At 51.3% G+C, this 15,974-nt stretch overlaps 1 protein-coding gene across 1 annotated transcript in view; it reads left to right on the forward strand.

Annotated features, from left to right (window-relative positions):
* Positions 1 to 12,638, forward strand: part of SH2D6 (SH2 domain containing 6) — a 25,666-nt gene extending 13,028 nt beyond the window's left edge. Inside the window, exons 2-15 of the mRNA XM_042782057.1 lie at positions 5,480 to 5,505; positions 5,870 to 5,904; positions 6,288 to 6,358; positions 6,462 to 6,579; positions 7,150 to 7,241; positions 8,554 to 8,614; positions 8,766 to 8,776; positions 9,697 to 9,757; positions 10,149 to 10,227; positions 10,498 to 10,528; positions 11,040 to 11,126; positions 11,415 to 11,498; positions 11,665 to 11,823; positions 12,504 to 12,638. Coding sequence (XP_042637991.1) covers positions 5,480 to 5,505; positions 5,870 to 5,904; positions 6,288 to 6,358; positions 6,462 to 6,579; positions 7,150 to 7,241; positions 8,554 to 8,614; positions 8,766 to 8,776; positions 9,697 to 9,757; positions 10,149 to 10,227; positions 10,498 to 10,528; positions 11,040 to 11,126; positions 11,415 to 11,498; positions 11,665 to 11,823; positions 12,504 to 12,638 — 1,050 coding nt within the window. The remainder of the gene's footprint in view (positions 1 to 5,479; positions 5,506 to 5,869; positions 5,905 to 6,287; positions 6,359 to 6,461; positions 6,580 to 7,149; positions 7,242 to 8,553; positions 8,615 to 8,765; positions 8,777 to 9,696; positions 9,758 to 10,148; positions 10,228 to 10,497; positions 10,529 to 11,039; positions 11,127 to 11,414; positions 11,499 to 11,664; positions 11,824 to 12,503) is intronic.
* The last annotated feature ends 3,336 nt before the right edge of the window (positions 12,639 to 15,974 follow it).

A 15,974-nucleotide genomic window follows, 5' to 3' on the forward strand; every position in this document is an offset into this window, starting at 1 on the left:
AGCGGGCATCCTTGTCTAGTTCCTGTTCTCAAGAGGAATGGTTTCAGTCTCTCTCCATTGAGGGTAATGTTGGCTGTTGGTTTTGCATAAATGCAAGGTGGGTCCTTCTTGATGCCTACTTTAGATTCAAAACTTGGCTTGGGGGCATCTGATTGGCAGGGCCCAGGCAGAGAGCCATTTGCAGGGGAGGTTTGGAAGGCCTGCATCTGGCTTCTGTGGATGGAAGCAAGGTCTTGTAAGAACTCCCCAAATGCAGGAAATGCTGAACCGCCAAAAAAAATGGCAGGAGTCCTCTCCAGTTCTCCCGGAGCCCAGATAACCAGCTCTCAGCAGCTCTGGTTCCATATGCTGTACTCTTTCCTCTGCGACTTCTCACTCAAAATGTAGTCCCGTTTACCTGTCCTCCATACTCCTTAAGAGCCTCAGAACAACCTGCTATCCCAGCTTCCCACAATGTATCCCAGTTGGCCCACACCAGGGATCCCAACTAGACTTTGGTTCCTTCTCTGTTTGTTGGCAACAACTACATCAACCACACCAGCACTGCCTCAGTAAGCGCTAGTACTTAGGGTGCTACATGTATCATCTCATTCAGCCCTCAGAAGCTCCCCTCATTGAAGAATCCCTTATTTTCACCCTCATTGACATAAGAGGAAACTGAACCTCAGAGAAGTTGACCGCCTTCATGGATTGGTCCTCTCCATCACTCAGAGCAGCACATTCTTCTCTGCTGGGGACCCCTATATTCCCAATGAGCTCAGGGCTAAAAATGTCCAAGGAGTAGTTGCATCTTCACAGAACATTTCCTATAGAGAAGCATTTCTCAAACTTGACTGATCAAAAGAGTCATCTAGGATGCTTGCTAAAAATAATACAGATTCCTAGCCTACTCATGTGGCGTCCAGCCAAATAAAAAATGGGCATATGAGCTGAACATGTACATTAGGTAGATACACTCCTTGGAGAGATTAATCATGGGAGAATAGAAGGGCTGTGTATGCACAGGGAGACAGCTCTGGGGCAGGAGTGCATGGGAGGGGAAGGACACAGGGAAGAGATGACTATAGGGAGGAAGTGGGAGGGGAACTGTTGCATTGTGGGAAATTGTAGTCAATGTCATGAGACAAAGTATAAGTGAGCTGCTGTATGGAAAATGAATTTGCTTTGTAAACTTTTACCTAAATCACAAAAATTAAAAAAAATAACTGGAAAGAAAAAAATAATCATAATATAGATTCCTAGTCTCTTCACCTGGAGCATCCAATCCTTAAGATCCTGGGAGAGTCTGAGAATCTGAGATTATTAACAAGTACTCCACTGATTCTTATGACCAGGCAAGGGGGGAGAGAGTGCTTGTCCTGGTTACTTAGTGCCACTCTGACAGGAATATACCACAAATGGGATGGCCTTAACAAATAGGAGTTTATTCTTACAATTTGGAGGCTTCAAGTCCGAGTGCCAAGTGCCAGGCTCTAGGGACTGGGTGAAAGCCTCTCAACCTTGGGGTCCAGCTCTGCCTCCTGCTCCCGGCCCACTGAAGCTAGAGGCATTTCTTCACTCAGACAGCTGCTGGCTGCTGAGGCTGACAAGCCCTAAGGTTGACAAGTAAAAAGGGCACAGTCCTGATGTTACCAAGCCACATGCAGGCCATTAACTTAAGTCCATTGTAAGTCCCAAGGATGGCAGAGCACAGCAGGCTGCTGAGCAACAACATGGCTACATGCAGGGTCCAAGCATGCCATAGGCTAGAGACCATTCCCAAGGTTTCTGCTTAAATACAGGAAGCAGACCACGTTCCCTGTAGATTCCACCATGGAGCTGATTACCAGTCTCATCCAGCTGCTCAGCCACTCAACCAGGCCCAGACAAGTTGACACACAAACATAACTACCACAGTGCTCTAGACAGCTGTATGTTTTCTAAGGGTGCATTTAGACTCCTCTGGGCCTATATATATGACCTGTTCTCATTGGAGATCTAACAAATTTGGAGAATCACTTTGTGCTATGGATGGATTATAAAACAGGCACTCAGTTTGCTTAGAGGGCATTGAGTTTGTTAATGGTGGTGGAATGATTTGGAAAACGATAGGAAGAATGGTTGCACAACTAGAAAACTATAATCAAGGTTACTGAATTGTACATGTAGAAACTGTTGAGGTGGTATATATTCTGTTATGTATATTTTCACCACAAAACAAAACAAAAACAGGCATTTGGGTGCTGTCATTATGGCAATGTGCATTGAAACCTTCACAATGTGAGTTTCCAGCAATTCTACTTTTAGGAATTCATCCCAAGGGAATATCTAAGGTTGTGCACAAAGCAATCCTGGGCCAAAGATAGAGAAAGTGGGTGTCCAAATCTGCCTTGCAGTTAGCAAGAAGCACTGTCCTATGGGGCTGGCTGGGATGCGACAAAACTACCAAGGTCAACCTTCTTCCTTCCCCCTGTCCTTGATCTGTGCCAAGCCAGTGCCCTCACCTCAGCTTCTGCTTGGGACCCTTTGGCTCACCCAGGCCCTGGGATTTGCCTATGCAAAGCCCTGACCGGAAGGAGGGGGGCTGAGGTGAGGGCAGTGTGGGCTAGCAAACCAGCTCAGCTAGGGGTTTACAATAGTGGTGTCTAGAACCTTCTGAGTCTGACCTGAGCTCATAGAAGGTCCCCTTGGATGAGAGAAGTTGCCGCCTACCATTTGTGAAACCTTTGGGAGATTGTGGAAGCAGTTGTGGTTCAGTGGTCAAATTCTCCCTTCCCTGTGGGACACTCAGTTTGATTTCCAGCCAGTGCACCTCATGTGCAGCTGCCATCTGTCAGTGAAGGCTTGCGTGGACAGGTTTCAGCAGAGCTTTCAGACTACTGTGGACTAGGAAGAAAGGCCTAACAATCTACTTCTACAAATCAGCCAATGAAAACCCTATGGGTCACAAAAGTCCAATCATCAACCAATCATGGGATGGTGCCCTTGTGCATGGAGTCACCATGAGTCAGGGGCAGACTTCACAAAAGCTAGCTAACTAACTAACTAACTTGGGATGTTAGCTGGGGAGTGGAGGACAATGAATAAACCCAAGTCCCTGACTCCAGGCCTGTATTGTTTGTTTTTATTTTCTCAGATTTTCCCACTGTTTCTAACTGGCTCCCTGGTAAGCCGCCCCAGCGACTCCTCATAGCTTCTGAAGTGCTCTTTTGCTTGCAGGTCAGGAATCACCCATTTCTCTTAAGGCTGTGCTGCTGCACACCCTGAGGCTGCCCGGTGCCCTTCAGCCTGGCGGCCTCTAAAGATACAAGCACATAGGCTTTATTTTCCCTTAGTGCCAACAATCAGGACAGCACTAAAATAATGAACACAAGGAAGTTACAGTGCTTTTAGGAAATCCAACAAAGGTCTGACATTCATCATCCTGATCTGTGTTTCCTGATTTAGGTGGAGTCAGAAACCAGGCCCTAGCCTTCCTTTTCATCCAGACACTTCCCAGAAGTCAAAGTTCCAAAATTCACTCAGGGCTCTTTAAGAGTCATGGATTCTTTAAGGAAGTCCACAAATACTAATGCATAATTCCTTCACAGGAAAGGTGGGTGGGGATCCTATCCTATGTAACATATGGGTGACCACGCAGTTAGTGCACAGGCTCTGAGGGTAGGCAAGCTTCAGGTTAAATCTGCCTCAACTCTTCCTAGTTGAAAGATCTTGGGAAACTTCTCAACTTCTCAAAGCCTCAGTTTCCTCATCTGAAAAACAGGGGTAACAGGTATATAGTAGAGCTGACAAAGGACAAGGTTGTAGTCACTTCTTGGCCACAGCAAGGTACCCAGAGTGAGTGAGTAGTTGGACCTGTGGGCTCGGAACCATAGTCCCAAGGGACGTCAAGCTCAATTGGCATAACACGTTACACAAAACATTGTTCTATATCCTACTTTGGCGAGTAGCAACTGGGATCTTAAAAGCTTGCAAGCGGCCATCTAGATGCAACAATGGGTCTCTCCTCATCCAGAGCAAAGAAGAATGAAGAAAACCAAGGATTCATGGAAACATTTGTCCAAGTGACTGGTATACCATGTGATACTCAGCCTATATGACCATGAGCCCAGAAGAACTAGATAGTGCCTGGCTACCACTGTCAACCACTCGGAGGAGGATCTATGTAGGAGATCCTGGATAGAGAGGGAGAACAATGCGGAACAAAACTCAAAATCATTTGAATAAAAAAAAAAGGGACCAGGTTTGCTAGTCTGATAGAGCCTGATGACACTATGGCCCCTAGCTGCGATTCAGGTCTGTAATGGAACCCACTCCTGTGGCTTCCAGCCAAACAAAGGACAGGCATATGAGATGAATATTTACACTAGGTAGATAGATTCCTTGGAGAGATCAATCATGGGAGAATAGAAGGGCTGTGTATGCACAAGGACACAGCTCAGGGGGCAGGAGTGCATGGAGGGAAGGACACAGGGAAGAGATAAGTAAGGGGAGGAAGTGGGAGGGAGCTGTTGCATTGTGGTAAATTGTAGTCAATATCATGAGGCACAGTGTATGTGAGCTGCTGTATGCAAAATGAATTTGCTCTGTAAACTTTCACCCAAATCACAATTAAAAAAAAAAAAAAAACTGGGGGTAAAACTAGTACTTATATCACAAAGTTGTTGAGAATCCAATAATGAGGAAATATGAATTCAAGGTCTATTTTGTTTCTCTACAGCATCTCCAGCACCTGGAACGATGTCTGGAGTACAGTAGATGTTCAATAAATATCTACTGACTAAATGGATCTATCAAGAAGGAAGCTATCATACTAAATATGAGAGTATATTTCTGTGCTTCTCTTTAACATTCATTTCCTTGGTCATTATTAGCACTCACAAAACAAATGACAACAGCAGGCAAAGGGTTTAAGAAAAGTATCTGCAAGGCCAGTCTCCTATTATAATTGGATCTGCCCATAAATGTAATCTTTTCTGTGAATTGCCCAAGGGCAGCTTGGTGAGGCAGCTTGGTTTGGCTGATAGTGAGGAGCTGAGTTTGTGCAGCCAGGGAAGGCCTCCAGGAGGAGGTGACATTGATCAGAGACCTGAAGGAGGCCTGTGAGCCCCAGTCTAGCTTATCTGAAGGGGAGAGCTCTTCCTTCTAGGGGCAGAGGGGCTCAAGACTGCAGATGAGGGAGGAATTGTGGGAGGAGGCTCAGGGAGAGCTGTCTGGTCCTGGGAGTGGTGTGGGGTTGGAGGCTACAGCAGGTCCTTCTTCCTGGTGCTTGGGAAGATGCAAATATTGGGAACAATGAGGCCCCTGTCCCAAGGAGTCATTTGTGGCAGAGCCTGGGCTCTAAGAAGCCATAGCTCTTCACTTCAGCCATGGTGAGACTTGGTTCTGGGACAGCCCCAGGCATACAACCTGTCCACCCCTGGGGCCCAGGACTCTGGTCAGGGAGAGGCATCCTGGCTGCACTGATTACCCCTTTACTCCCCTCCCTGGCTCTTTCCAGGACAAGCTCAGTCGGAGCAAGCCCCGGTGAGTACTTGAGCTCCTCTCTTTCCTGTCTCCCTCTTCTGTTGTCTCCATGCTCTTTTCCCTGGGCATCCTCGGAGCTGTGCTGGCTTTGCCTGTGTCCACCACACTCAGTGCAGCCTTTCACGTGCTCCACTCCCCTGTCAGCTCTGGGGCTCTCCCACTGCTGGCTTCCCTGGGCACCAGTTCATCCAGTTCTGCTCCCTGACTCCTCTTCCTGCTGCCAGGTACCAGGTCCACTGTGTCACACAGTTCTGGGGGATGCCACTCACATGGTCATGTCTGTGAATGTCCTGGAGTTGTGCAGCATCTGGCTGACACAAACTCAAGGGCCTCTAGGGCAGAGTTGACTTGAGTCTGATTACAGGTCGGGGCCACCTCTTCCACCCCCCAGATGTGTGGGTAAGTGACATAGTGGATAAAAGGGGGTCCAGCAGACTAGAGGCCTCCACAAGTTGGGTCTCCTGAGTGGCTACGGACACTTCCTGCCCACCATCTTCCAGCATTGCAAAGTCATTGGAGCCTAGCTTTCCCACTTGTCTTGGTCAGAATAAAGGGTGCATGGAGTGGGGGACTGGCAGCTAGTTGGGAGGAACTCCTGCTTCCAAAATGCCTCCCCCATTGGCCCTGCTGTTAGAAATGCCTATCATAAGTGGTTCCTCTGAGCTGAAGCACTGAAGTCAGCTGTCAAAATGCAGATAGTTTATTGTGGTGGGGAGACAGGTTCATGCACTCTGCTAGAGGGGGTTGGGCAGGGAGGAGTCAGGCCAGTCTGTCCTTTCTAGATGCCCCAGCTTGGCAAGAAGATGCCCCCAGCCCATCTCCTCTGCCTGGCCCAGGGAGCTGGAGATACATGGTAAGTCCAGTTACTGAGGCCTGAGTGGGGGAGAGAGAGGCAGTGCCCACCACCACTTCCAGGCCCCTTCCAAATCGCCTGCATTCAGCATCCCTTCCGGAAGGCCCAGGAGGAGGAAGAGGAAGAGGAGGATAAATATGAGCTGCCCCCCTGTGAAGTTCTATCCGTCAACATAGCCCCTGCACATCTTCCTGGCTCTGAGGAGGACTCATTGTACCTGAGTGAGGATTGGGAAGCTGGAGGCAGCGAGGATGGGTGGTTGGGCAGAGCAGAAGGGCCCCCACAAAGGAAGAGAGTGCAGGCCTCACCCTTCTCCCTCTGTCTGCACTGGGGCCTCTCTGGTCTGAATAGAGAGAAAGAGATAGGAGAATGGAGGGAATGAGGCAGAGAGAAAGGAAGAGTGGGAAGGGGAGAGGGGCCTGGAGAGGCCTTGTAACCAAGGCAATTGTGGGGAAGCAGGAAATTCAACTAGGTCCCTGGGGGCCTTGAGCTCCCCTTCTGAGATCCCAGTACAACTTCTATGGGGCAAGGGTGAGGTGTCATGAGAGCCCTGGCTGCTGCTGGCATCCCTCCTCCAAGGCCCAGGCTAGACCAGGAAGTGGCAGGGAAGCGGCTGCCTTTCGTTGCCATGGAGACTGGGCTTTCAGGAAGCCAATCACGAACAGGGGAGTGAGGGAGGGGGAGGAAGGACTGGAGGGTGAGAGGATGAGGGAGTCTGGGGGGGGGCAGGAGGAAAATAGTCCATCGGATTAAACTCCCACCCGCATCCATAATGCATGAGTCTTTTCCAGATCACTCTGGTACCCTGAGCCCATCCAAGCCATCCCTACCTCCACTGCCGCGGCCTCCACTGCCACCCCTGCCCCAATCCCAGCCCACAATGGTGAGACTTTCTCCTGCATCTCCCATAAGTCCCTCTTCTCCACGGGCCCCACCCTAAACTGCTACTTCTTAGTGACTAGTCTTTGAGACATCTCATTTGCAAGGCTCTCCCACATTTGCATTCAGGAGGCCCCTCAGCCTGGAAGCTCATTTTAAAAGTCAGCTGAGTCAGAAGCTAGAGCCCTATTCCAGTGTTACAAAGGCCTTATCTTAACTAGGAGAACCCTGCTTTCCTTCCTTCACTGTTGCTCCTCTAACAAGTCTGGCCTGGACCTTTCACCCTTCCCCATCAGTACCACTCAAGACACTCACTCTTCTCCACTAAGTTCTGACAAGCTGGCTGCTCCTCCTCTGGACCCTGGAGACTGAGGACCGTCCCTGCCTGTTGTTGTTGTTGTTGTTGTTATGTGCTGTAGAGTTGGCCCCAACTCATAGCGACCCCTCCTTTGGTTTCCGAGGCAGTATCACTATGGAAGTAGATTGCCCAACCTTCCTTCCGAAGAGTGGCTGGTGGGTTTGAACCGCCAGCCTTCTGGTTAGCAGTCAAGTGCCTTAGTCACTATGCTACCAGAAGTCTACCTCAGCTGCCAGTCATTGCCAGCTCCCACTCCTGCTGCCATCCCATTTACGGGCTTTGAAACAACCACTTTCATCACATATTTTACTGGAGTAAAGAGAAATACAGATTCACAACAAAGAGTGAGCCACATAACAGGGGTGAAGGGTATCTCCCTTTGTACATCTATCTCCTCTTATGTTGTAGTGTTTTGTTTTTTTGTTTTTTTTTTTCATCTGCACAGATATACTTACCCCATTCCATCCTAGGAGCCACTGGGTGATGCAAACACTTAAGTTGTTGTTGTTGTTGTCATGTGCCATTGAGTCAGACCCGACTCATAGTGACCCCTCCTTGGGTTTCCCAGGCATTATCACTACGGAAGTAGATTGCCCAACCTTCCTTCCGAGGAGTGGCTGGTGGGTTTGAACCGCCAGCCTTCTGGTTAGCAGTCAAGTGCCTTAGGCACTAGGCTACCAGAGCTCCTACTTAAGCTAGTGCTTGGCAACTAACCAAAAGTTTTGCAGTTCAAACCCACCCAGAGGTACTTCAGAAGACGAGCCTAGCAATCTGCTTCCAAAAGTCACAGACCCTGTGGAGCAGTTCTACTCTAACACACATGGAGTCACCATGAGTCTGTTTTGCCAACTAACAATAACAACAACATCCCATCCTCCCCAAGCCCATCCTTACCTTTCTGATGATTCAGTTTCTCTCTGCCCCCATCCCTCTTCACTGGCCTCTATTGTGCCCACAGCTGAAGCCAGCACTGAGTCTTCGGGAGGCAGTGAAGCAGGAACTGCCCTTTGTGAGGCCAGGTAATGGGATGAGGCCCTGTCTCTTTGCATGAGTACTCCCTGGGAAGGGCAATCCTTAACCTTGCAGGGCTAGAGATGAGTTTGCCTTACATCATCTCATGCTTTGCCTGTTCACTGCATGCCCCACCTATTTCCACATTTTACCTGCCAGTCCTCCGTAAGGTAGGCAGTTCAGGTGGCACTATCTCCAATCAAACGGATGAGACTGAGGCCCAGAGAGATGAAATGCTTTGCCTGAGTGCACACACAACCACGTCCCTGACTCCCAGGCTCTGTTCTGCACCTGGTGTGGTTTCTGGGTCAGGTGAGGGACACATCTGAGATGAAGAGATCTGAAGGCATTCTACTCTGCTCAGAGGACCCCTACTATAGGGACACATCTGAGTGTCTTCCCCTTCAGAGGGGGCCCCCTTGGCAACCAATTTCTGATTCTATCCATGCCATGATTGCCACCACTGTCCAGAGCCTTGCCCCATGGTAAGTGCCTCAGTTTCATCTAATTCCTTTCTCCCTTCTATTCTGTGACTGCGGTTCTCTCCTTTTCCTTCCAGAGCTGAGCATACCCACCAGAGTGGTGAGCAGCCCCTCTCCCCAGTTCACATTCTAGGGTTTTCATTAGGAAGTGGAAGGGTGTGTGGGGGCTGGAAGGGTCAAGAAATATGCCTGAAACCAAAGAAAGAGGCCCCAACTGGAGTCTGCCCCTTCTGCCCCAGGCCCCTGGGAGGGTGCCAGCTAGTTGTCCCTCTGAGTGTTCTGCCCAGGGCTAGAGGGTTGGGCCTTGACAAGAGCTCCCCCTGGATGCCCACATTAGCAGAAAACTGGGGACTTATGGGCCCCTCTGCAGGGAAAGGTGCTCATGGGCGCTCCCACCCTGGCAAAGGAGCCATTGAATGATTCAAGCTGGCTTCCAGAAAGAGGCCCACCTTGTGAGGAGTGAGTCAAGTGTCCAGAATCCCCCACCCAAGTAAAGACCTTTCCCTTCCTCCTGCTTGCTGCCTGTAGCTGAGGTCCCCTAGACCTAAACTGAACCCCAGGCCTGGTCAAATCTATGGTGAGATCCCACATATTCCTCCCTACCTTAGGTGCAAAACCTTCCAAAGACGCCTAACGAGAACATCTACCTGCAGTGTGAGCCCGATCCAGGTGAGCCCTTCCATCTGGCTGGTCCCAGATCCATGTTGCCCTTGAGGTTCTCAGCTGCCCAAGGCACCACCTTCTTCCCCCTGTCTCCTCTTACCAACCTCTCAAAGATGTGTATTCATACACCCACATGGACACCTACCCCAGGCTTCCACCTGTGGTTCAGGTTGACCCACACTGTGCCAACAAAGGAGGTGTTTCCCTCAGAGCAAGGTCTGTGTGGGGCTTTCCAGCTGTTGCTCCCAGGGCAGCATCTCCCCTGGTTGGACGAACTCCCAGAAAGCCCAGGCTGCAGAGTAAAGGCCACTCCTGCAGCTGTCCTCAGTCCTTCCCTGGCCAACATGGATTTCCTCCCCTGAGTCCCAGCCAAACCCAGCCTGCTCTCTCTATTTAGTCCCAGCCCTGACTCGGACTCTAAGCTCACAAGTGCTGGTGCCCCCAGTCCCTCTGCCAAGGACATCAGTAGTGCCCAGGTGAGTACCCCACCAGGTGCATCTGTGTATGGAAACACAAGGAAGAGAGAACCAGAGAGACAGACACACAGAGAAAGGAGCGAGACAGAGAGACATACTGAGAGAGAGAGGAAGAAGATAGCCCATGCAGTCTTTCCTAGCCCTGACCTTGGGATTTCCACTGTACCTGATAGTGGTGACAGGGGCAGCTTGGAATGCTAGGTTCATTGGGGTCTTTCTCTTGAAGGAGGTAAAGAGCCTAAGCTCTGTTCCCTAATTTGCTCCCCACAGGCCCACCAAAGCCCCCCAGGAAGCTCGGAATGTAAGATGCTTATGGTCAGGGAGGAAGTGAGCTGGGTGGATGGGAATGGAGAGAAAGAGGATGAGTGTGGGCTCCAGGTCCAGGGGAGCAGGCCCACAGGGCCAGGTTTCCTCTGACCAGACATCTTACGTCCCAGGGAGCACCGGATGTCACCTCTAAAGGTGAGTGCAGGTGTCTTCAGCATAAGCCCCAGCAGTCCTGCCAGCCCCTACCATAGCCACAGCTCTGTAGGTCACAGCCTCCCTCCCAGTGCCTCAGGCCCCACTTTGCTGAGGGGGTCCCTGAAGCTCTGACTCCTGCTGAGCTCAGGCCTGAGGGGACCTCCTTGGCCATTCTCTAGGTTCTGCACCAAAGTAGAAAGCTCCCAGTATATACCCCAAGAACACCTCTCATTTGGAGGCCTAGCTGACAGGGGCTGCTACCAGGGTCCTAGGTCTGAGAAGAGAGGTCAAGCACAGCTTTGTGCATCTCCCATACTCAGAGCTAATCCCTTTGCCTAATCCCCTTCCAGCCCCAGCTCTATAATCTGCTTCTTCCAGCAGGAAGGAGATCTTCTCTTCCCTCTTTAGCCCCCACATGGAACACCTCAGCTACTGAGGTGAGGAAGGGTTGGAGGAGTGCTGAGGGATGAGGGCTGTGGGAGCTGGGTATTTGCTTGTGGTCCTCTTGGGTTGAGGAGTCCACCACTGAAGGAACATGTATGGAGCACATGTCAGCAGCACTGGGCTGCAGACATGGATATACATCTTTGTTCCTCCTTGCGAGGGCTCAGTCTCGGGGAAGGCAGACATGAATCCAAATAACTGCAGTCCTGGGTTCTTTGCTTCCCACCTCCTGACCAGTGGTGCCCTGGACACCTTTCTGAGTGAGCTGTGTGTGTATACAGGACGACAGCCTGTTGGGTCAGCCTTGGTACTCAGGGAACTGTGACCGTCATGCTGTTGAGAGTGCTCTCCTCCGCTTGCGAAAGGTGGTCACCTGCAGAACCCCTGGGCCTTCTCGGAAACCGCTTCTGCTCATATCCTGGTTGCTGGCTAAGAGGGCAGAGTGGAGCGGAAGGGGGGTTTGCCCACCATGGGGCAGGGCTGAGAACGGGCACTTGGGGGATGGCGCTGACAGATAGGGTCTCTTCACAGGATGGGGCCTATACCGTGCGCCCCAGCTCAGGGCCTCAGGGTTCCCAGCCCCTCACTCTGGCAGTGCTTCTCCACGGCCATGTCTTCAACATTCCCATCCAGCGGCTGGATGGTGGGCGCCATTATGCCCTGGGCCGGGAGGGCAAGAATCACAAGGAGGTAGGTACGGCAGGAGGCAGGGGCATAAAGGGCAAGGAGGGCACAGCAGAGCAGTACCCTGGGCCCAGCTAAGGGAATTTCCTATGGAAAAACCCACATTTTGTATTTTTCTGGGGTAGGTGGGGAGGACAGAGACCAGAGCCCTGAACTCCTTCCCAAAGCCTGGCATTTTGGAAAGAGGCCTACCTTGCTCTGAGGGAGGCATCCCTTCCTGTCATGGCTCAGTTTGCACAGGGCTGACATGGGAGTATTTGTACCTATAATTAACCAAGCTGGGAGGAGGGCAGGAACAGGGTAGTCCAGACTCCCATCTACTCCAAGACTCTACTTTGCACCCAGTACTTATTGGGGAGCACACTAGAGACACTCAACACCACTCAGTTACCCCATGCTGGTGGACCAGGGCAGAGAGGCACAACTTGAAAGTTAGCTCAATAGTCTGGGCGATATGACAGTCTGGTCAACAGCTTGCCTGTGGAGACAGATGAAAGGAAATCACACAAGGCCTAGAACTGGACTGCAAAATGTCAGTAGACCTTAATGGGGGCAAACAGGAAGGAAAACATTTAGAAAAATACCAGCAACTCACCTTGCCAAAGTCCCACAGTTCCCTCAGGTGGCCTCTCAGTGTGACGGTTAGAGCGTCACTGATGGCCCTGCCTCCCTGCCTCTCTGCCCAGCTCTTCTCCTCCGTGGCCGCCATGGTTCAGCACTACGCACAGCACCCCTTGCCCCTTGTGGACAGACACAGCGGCAGCCGGCAGCTCACTTGCCTGCTCTTCCCCACCAAGCCTTTACACCACAGATGGACTTAGGCACCCACCTATAGTCCCACAGCTTGCTCCTTGCTCCTCCCCACCTTGGGCTTTCCTTTTTCCCTTCCCAGTTTTCACCACTCCAGTTCCTCCCCACCCCTGGAGTTCCTGGAAGAGAGGCATTGGGAAAAGATGCCCAGAGAGAGAAAGGGTCCCTGAAACCCCACCCCATGCTCACTCAGAGGTTGGCCCTGCCCCTCCCTGCTGCATTTCCAAGGCTGAGAGCAGGGGTCAGGGAGGACTCTCAGCCTCTAGGAATGGCTTGTCCATCTTGTCTACTAGGGCCTCCCAAGTTGCCCTGGGTGAAGGCATGGTGATGCTTTAGAGATGTCAGCCTCCTTGGGTGAAGTTGAGCCTCAGGGGGACTGCCACAGGCACTGCTGTGAAGCAAAGAGAATCTACCCACATTCTCTTGGGGGCGTAGCAGAGAGCTGGCATATGGGAGGAACCTGGTTGTCCTGCACATCTTATGCTTTCAATAAACGTTTGCTGAATGAATTCTTGAATCTGCTGAGTGAAACAGAGTTGGTCTCAAAGAGGCTTCATGGTTCTGAAGAATCCCAGGGCACAACTGGTGCTTGGGGATGGGGCTTCCTTGGGCCAGTCCAAGACAGGAAGGGCCAGTCTTTTTCTGCCTCTTTCACGTCAGAGCTTTTGCTCTTAGATAATCTGTGCCAAGCAAGAGGTAGGTCAACTCTGGGCGGCAGATTTAGGGGTAGGAGGCTCAGGGCTGCCTCTACCATCCCATCCAATGATGTGAATGGAGTCAATGAACTATTTGTCCAACACTTCTTTACTGTTCAGTGTTCTACAGGGGGAGAGAAAGATGGATCTGATTTTGTCTAGAGAAGGGAAGTGAGGGGGACCCTAGGAAATAACTGGGTATTAGACGCACCAGTGATAGACTCAAAAGCTAGTGGGGGTAAGGTAGTTACGCAGTCCAGCTCAGGATAATTCGGTGCCGAAGGCTGAACGCTGGAGTTCTGAGAAAGCAAGTCCACAGAGCCAGAGCCTGGAGACAGTGGGAAGTGGAGAGAAGTTCCTGGTTCCGAAGCTGCCTGTCAGGGCGTGGACGCGGACGCCGGGTCGAGGCTCGGACGTGGGCTGGTAGAGAGGCGGCGCGCGAGAGCCGGAAGAATAGGCGCTCGCGCCTGGAGGAGTCCCGGGTCTGGCGCCCCAGCTCGGTCGCGGGGCGGTGTGACTCGCAGCGCTGGCGCAGAGCCCGGAACGCCCCGTGCCGGAAGCGCATGTGACCGTGACTCCGCAGGAGCCGGGAGCGCGGGGGAACAAAAGCTGGCTCTGCAGCCGCCACCCAGGCCGGCCGGCGTCCCCGCGCTCGGGCAGGCATGGAGGGCTCAGATCCCCCACCCCATGCAACCCACCCGGGGCTGCGCGGCCCTGCCCCCGAGCCCAGGCCATGCTGGGGGGCGCAGATCCTATGGAGTTCCGGGGGCGCAGAGTCCTGGGAAGATGGGAGGAAGGGAAGGCCCCGGAGACTACTGAAATGCAAATGCGAGGCTGGGTGGGCGAGAACAGGCTGTGAGCTGCTCTGTCGCTCGAGTGGGAGTCCTGCCTGCGTCACTGCAGGATCTCGCAAATTACTCTCTCAACGTTCTCAGTCACCTCAATTTCCTCATCTGTGATACAGGTGAAGATAATCGTCTGTACGTCATAAAGCGGTTAAGATGTATAAGTGAAGTTTTCCGTGCATGGCGTTGAGGGCTGTACCTGGCTTGATGGGCAGGCAGCTCTCCAGCCCCTCTCTCCCACATAGGCATAGATGAGAATGGGGTCAATTAGCTGCACAGCAGGAGTGTAGTTCCGGGCCTGAGCACTGGAAGAGGTGGATGGGGGTGAGGGCGGGGATTAGCAGCTGAGGGGGCTCTGGCAGAAGCAGTGGCATAGGAGACTCCAAGACAACTTCACTCATCCTTGTTAGCTAGCCGTGGCTCCTCTAGATCCTGGGGGGACGTTTCCTCTCCCTTCCTCTCTCTCTCTGTCACTCTCTCTGCCCACCCCCCACCTTCCCTGTCTCTCTCTCTGTTTGGGCGGCTAAGGGCATTTGCCTATGGAAAACCCATATTTACTATTTTTCTGTGGTAGGTGGGGAGATATAGAGGGCAGGGCTAGAGTAGTCCAGACTTCTATCTACCCCAAGGATTCAGCTTTGCACCCAGCACTTATTAAGGCGCAAACTAGAGACAGTCAACCACCACTCAGCTCCCCATGCTGGCAGATCAGGGCAGAGAGGCATAACCCCAAAATTAGTTGATATAGCCTGGACAATATGACAGTCTGGTCAACAGCTTGTTCGTGGGGCAAGATGTAAGGAAATCGCTCAAGGCCTAGAATTGGGCTGCATGCAGAATGGCAGTGGATCTTAATGGGGGCAAACAGGGAGGGTGAGGAGCTTGGCTCCCTGGGGTGAGCTCAAGGGCAAAATCAGATCTCTTCATCCCCCACTAGATATGCAAGATTTACTTTCCTCCAGGAGCCCTCCATCTATGGCCACAAAGGTCATGGGGCCTGTTTTTACTGAGCCCCCAATTTATCTAGCCCCGAGGCCATGGAAGCCATGTCCCATGTCGCAGTGGTGGTTGGGTGGGGGACAGAAGTCTATATATGGAAAATAGCACCTATGATAAGCACTGAAAGTGTGCCCTTCTCCAAACATCTGACACCTATCTTTTGGATAACCTTACGATAATAACAGCTTAATAATAATATAAGTCAGCCTTGTTAATTTTTTACTTAACACATTATGGAACTACATGAAAATTACAACTGCTTTCTTCTTCCTTGCTTTCACTGATGACAGTTGGTCTATGATGTGCTCAGAGTCATTTTTTTTCAGTTTCATTCTACACCCAGCAGAGCAAATTCATACAGTCTGCCTATAGGTCCATAAAATAAAATAAAAAAACAAAATAAAAAACAAAAACACCTCACCATGATAAGTCCATTCTGACTGATAGTGACCCCCCATTGAGTTTTCAAGGTGCCCCATCTTTCTTCTGTAAGGAGCTGGTTAGTAGTCAAATGCCTGAGGCACTATGCCACCAGAGCTCCATTAAAACACAAAAAACCTCACTGCCGTCCAGTTGATTGGATTCATACCGACCCCTCTGTGGGTTTCTGAGGCAATATCTCTACAGAAGTGGATTTCCCAATGTTCTGGTTACCTAGTGCCACTCTGACAAGAATATACCACAAATGGGATGGCTTAAACAAACAGGAGTTTGTTTTCTTACAGTTCAGGAGGCTAGAAGTCCAAGTTCAAAGTGCCAGGCTCTAGGGGCTGTGTGAAAGCCCCTCAACCCTGGGCTTCAGCTCTGC

The sequence above is a fragment of the Orycteropus afer genome, unplaced genomic scaffold, assembly GCF_000298275.1.
Source record: "Orycteropus afer afer isolate SDZICR_OR568_19922 unplaced genomic scaffold, OryAfe1.0 scaffold00231, whole genome shotgun sequence".
NCBI lineage: Eukaryota > Metazoa > Chordata > Mammalia > Tubulidentata > Orycteropodidae > Orycteropus > Orycteropus afer.